Genomic DNA, 5078 nt, shown 5'->3' on the forward strand with positions numbered 1-5078 from the left:
CCCCCCCTTACAGGCGCTGATTGAGTCTCTTGAGGGCAAGCAGGGCAAGCCCCGCCTTAAGCCCCCTTTCCCAGCTGATGTGGGTGTCTTTGGCTGCCCTACCACAGTCTCCAATGTGGAAACTGTTGCTGTGGCTCCGGACATCTGCCGCCGCGGTGGAGAGTGGTTTGCCAGTTTTGGAAGGGACAGGAACAGGGGTACCAAGGTGCGTTGTGTTCTTGCTATGAACGTCACTTCAGAATCGTGTACAGAATGAAGTGGTCAAGTCTGCTGAAGTACGGGTTGATTCTTCTCATTCTATGTTTATCCGGTTGTTACTCTGCTTGGTACTGACAAAACTGTTAGATGACCATCTATTTTAACTAAAGCTGGTTCACTTTTCGATTTCTGCAGGATTCATTGTTTTAATAATAATAAATGATAATAATAAATAGCATTTGTATAGCGCATATCCCCACTGGAAAGCAAGCTCTATGCGCTTTACACTATATTATTACCCCCAGCAGACCATAGAACACTCAGAAACATTCTTAGGTTCCCGGGAAGCATACAGTGCGAGCAGCTGGTTAAGCTCTCAAACACTTACAAACTGAAAAGATCTTTCTTTCTCTGTCTATAGCCGGGTACCCATTTTCACCTGGATGAAGTGGGGAAAATTTGAGTAAAGTGCCTTTCCCAAGGACACAACATCGAGCCCACCGCTCGAACTCCCGAACCCGCAAGCTCATGATTACGAGTCTGGTAGCTTAACCACTAGGCCAGCGACACCGCACAGGCTATTATAGACTATTAAAAAGTAGTTCTCTGATATTTTTTTTTTTCCATATAGTTACAAAAAAAAAAAAGAAACATTCTTGGACCTGCTTCTTCGTTTCAGTGTTTTCGAAAATGTTATAAGCCAGTTATCCCTTTGTGACTGAGACAAGTTTATTATATACAGTTTATTTTTAATTACTCCACTTTTTTGTATTTGGTCCACTCTTCACTTGTAACATTTCTTAGTTTCTACATTGAGGAGGCCACTTATTTCGTTCTGAATTTCTCTCTCTCCATCCTTCAGCTGTTCAACATCTCTGGTCATGTCAACAACCCTACCACTGTGGAAGAGGAGATGTCAGTGCCTCTGAAGGACTTGATTGAGCGACACGCTGGTGGTGTCATCGGGGGCTGGGACAACCTGCTTGCTGTCATCCCTGGCGGATCTTCCACCCCTCTTATCCCTAAAGAGTAAGTGATAGTTGAAAGGTCATCTGATATTCATAGCTTCATTGTAAAATGTCCTTTGTCTGATATGTAAAGGTCTTCTATCATTATCACAATTTTTATGCATCAACACAAAAAAGCAGTGTGTGTAAATGTGACCAGTCTCTGTGTCTGTTCTGGATATTACAAATTGTATGTGTGTTCCGATGATCAGTGATATTTAGACAGTTCTCGAAGTCATGACATGTCACTGTCTGTTTTATTCTTATATTCTCAGTCTTCTAATCGCCAGTGACCTTTTTACTGATCAGTAAGCTAAATAATCACAATCACTAGTGATTACACTCCCCAAGAAAGGTAACCTGCAACTATGTCAGAACCACCGCACCATCAGTCTACTAAGCCACCCCAGTAAGGTTATGTGGAAGATAATGCTGAACAGATTGAAACTACAGGCAGAAAAGATCATTGCCGAAGAGCAGGCAGGCTTTAGAGCAGGGCGCAGCTCAACTGAACAGATCTTCAACTTCAGGATACTGTGCGAGAGGTACCTCCAACACCAACAATACCTATACCATATCTTCATGGATTTTAAAAAGGCCTTTGACATGGTCTGGCATGCAGCCTTATGGGCAACCATGAGGAAATATAACATCAACACCAACCTGATCAACGTCATACAACAATTATATGACACGGCCTCCTGCGCAGTCTACCTTAACGGCAGCATGGGGGATTGGTTCAGGACGACGGTCGGGGTGAGGCGAGGCTGTTTGCTCGCTTGCGTTTTGCCGATGACATCGATGGATTAGCAGGAGAAGAACAGGAGCTCGCCACACTACTGGAGCGGCTGGACACGACCCCCGAAGCCTACGGCATAGAGATCACGGCCGAGAAAACCAAGCTAATGACCAATAACACCAAATGGCATCAACATGGACATCAAATTCAGGGGCGAGAAACTTGAGACCATCAACAGCTTCAAATACCTTGGATCAATCGTCTCAGATGAAGGCTCAAGACCAGAAATTCCCTCCAGAATCTCGCAAACAACAGCTGCGCTGTCAAAACTGAAGCCTATTTGGAGGGACAGAAACATCACGCACAACTCAAAAATCAGACTAATGCATTCACTGGTCATCTCAATATTTTATACGCCTGCGAGTCGTGGACACTAACAGCAGAATTAGAGAAAAAGATTCAGACTACAGAGATGAGATGTTACCACAGACTCCTTGACATCTCGTACAAAGACCACGTTTCAAATGCTGATGTACGAAAGAGAATCACCAACGCAATGGGGCAGTATGAAGATCTACTTACCCCAGTAAATAGACGAAAATTAAAATGGTATGGGCAAGTCACAAGATCCACAGGACTAGCCAAAACAATCCTGCAAGGAACCGTACAAGGAAAGAGAAAGAGAGGAAGGCAGGGAAGGAGATGGGATGACAACATTACAGAGTGGACAGGAAAGACGATGGGTGACAATCTGAGGAAAGCAGAGGACAAAAATAGATGGCGAGAGCTGGTTTTCAGATGCAGTGGTGCCCCCACAGTTGCCCCAACCACGGGATAGAAGAAGAAGAAGAAGAAGCTTAATTATATTATAAAGTCTCTTTCTGTAATCAAAGATTGTTTTTAACTGGCACAAAGTGACACTTGTATATGAACTTTTGTTGATTAATATTTGCTCTTTTTTTGGTTTTGCTGTTAGTTGGAGGGTGCCACAAGAAGGCTGTTTGGTTTTTTTGGGGGGGAGGGGGGTTCTTTCCGCTCTGGTTTTTTCTGTCTGCCTGTCTTATTTTTCTCTTGCTGGAAATGACAGTTACCCCGTCAATTTGCATCTCTTTACTCAAACAAATTGTTCCTCTCATGTCCCTGTACAGAGAGTGTGACACTGTACTGATGGACTTTGATGACCTGATTCGAGTACAGACAGGCCTCGGCACGGCGGCCATCATTGTGATGAACAAGTCGTCCGACATTGTACGCTGCATTGCCAGACTCATTGACTTCTACAAGCATGAGAGCTGTGGACAGGTAAATATTGCCTCGGTTTTTTTTTGGGTTTTTTTTTTTGGGGGGGGGGGGGGGGGGGGGTTATGAATTATTGAAAGTACAACAATCAAAACTGGTCAAGTCTATCACTCTGTACAAACAACCACCTCCCACTTTCCCCATTGCATTTATATTCTATATTATCATGCTACTTTGTAAGACAACCCTCTGTCAAAGATTACCACTTTTCATCTCCTCTCTGGATGGACGTCATGGGCAAGTTTGACTATTCATTTAACCTCAAGCCTTGCTATCCTTCTTTTGTGACATTCACTGTTGAGCTTTATTGTATTCATTATTTACAGAATAATCCATTCGGCGCAGGTGAAATAACTTGCTCTAATATATTGTTTGTAAGCAGTTTTTGTTCTGTGTGTTTGTAAAATTTTATCTTCAACAGAACTATTGATTTGTTTGTTTTGTTTTGGGGGTTTGGGGTTGTTTTATTTAGATGTATTGAGCTTTTTGAACTTTCTCTCAACATCAGCTGACAGGTTTAAACAGTATTGGCATATAGTGGTTTTAGCATGGAGGAAATATTAAAACCTATTATGCTGCAACTGCAACAGATTTTCCTGTAAGAGGTAGATTCAATGCCTATTCATTCTTTCTTCAGTGCACACCTTGCCGAGAGGGCGTCAGCTGGATGATGAAGATTATGCACCGATTCCGTGAGTGGTTTTACTTTGCTTCAATTGTTGTTTTTGAAATCTTCATTGTTCTGATATATCTTTTGAGGCTGATATCTTTGAGGATGGGTGGTGGATATGCAATGCGATATAGGCTTTATAACCTGTAGAGTTGTTTCTACTGTTTTCTTTATCTTTAACATTGAGAGGGTTTTTTTTCTGTAATGTAAAGATAATAACTTGACTGGCAAAAGTGTCGCCAGCCTGAATGTTTTACTTCTTGGGAATTGTTGTGCTGCTGCATACATTTCTCTCTGAAGTTGGACTAATAACTGGTGTGTCCATATTAAAACAGTATTTATATAAAAAGTCTTTTTTGTTTTGTTTTTCTGTGATTTTGCTTTGCTTTGGAGCAAAGACAAAAATATATATCTAAAAAATTAGTCAATCTGTCATTGTATCCGTTTAATGTTTCTATGCTGGAAAGATGACGGGTATTGCGTTTTTGTTTCAGAGACGGGCAACGCCAAACGCGATGAGATTGACATGCTGTACGAGCTGAGCAAACAGATTGAAGGTCACACCATCTGTGCCCTCGGCGACGGAGCTGCCTGGCCAGTGCAGGTGAGCACAAAACTAGAGATGGCGTATTTTCAGGTTTGACAATTGTCACAGAATTTCCGGGAATGCAGAGGATTTGGCAATGGAGAATTTGATAGCCTTGTCAAATACATGGCTTCAATGGCCTAGTTGTCAGGCTCTCAGACTCGCAACCCTAAGGTCATAGGTTTGAAGCCCATCAGGGGCCCGACGTTGTGTCCTTGGGAAAGGCACTTTACACGAATTTTCCTCACTTCACGCAGGTGGGAATGAGTACCCAGCTATAAGCTATAAACAGTGAAAGATCTTGTTAGTTTGTTAGTGTTTTAGCGCTTAGTCAGCTGCTTGCCCTGTATGCTTCCTGGGAAACTGAATATGTTTCGGAGTGTTCTATTGTCTGCTGGAGTAAGAGTGTAAAGCGCATACAGTTTGCTGTCGAGCAGGGATATGTGCTATACAAATGCTATTTACTATTATTATTATAATTATTATTATTACTATTACAGTAGTCTCCGCCTAAGATCCCACCGCTTACGATCCCGCTGTTTTAAGAAAACAGAATTTTTACTATGCAAAAGTCACCCC

At 42.3% G+C, this 5078-nt stretch overlaps 1 protein-coding gene across 1 annotated transcript in view; it reads left to right on the forward strand.

The window, feature by feature from the left end:
* Positions 1-5078, forward strand: part of LOC101861887 (NADH dehydrogenase [ubiquinone] flavoprotein 1, mitochondrial) — a 25010-nt gene that overhangs the window by 17163 nt on the left and 2769 nt on the right. Inside the window, exons 8-12 of the mRNA XM_005097418.3 lie at positions 14-205; positions 1061-1227; positions 3093-3246; positions 3881-3935; positions 4408-4517. Of these exons, the coding sequence (XP_005097475.1) occupies positions 14-205; positions 1061-1227; positions 3093-3246; positions 3881-3935; positions 4408-4517 (678 nt within the window). The remainder of the gene's footprint in view (positions 1-13; positions 206-1060; positions 1228-3092; positions 3247-3880; positions 3936-4407; positions 4518-5078) is intronic.

Source organism: Aplysia californica, unplaced genomic scaffold, assembly GCF_000002075.1.
Source record: "Aplysia californica isolate F4 #8 unplaced genomic scaffold, AplCal3.0 scaffold00154, whole genome shotgun sequence".
In the NCBI taxonomy this organism is placed as follows: Eukaryota; Metazoa; Mollusca; class Gastropoda; order Aplysiida; family Aplysiidae; genus Aplysia; species Aplysia californica.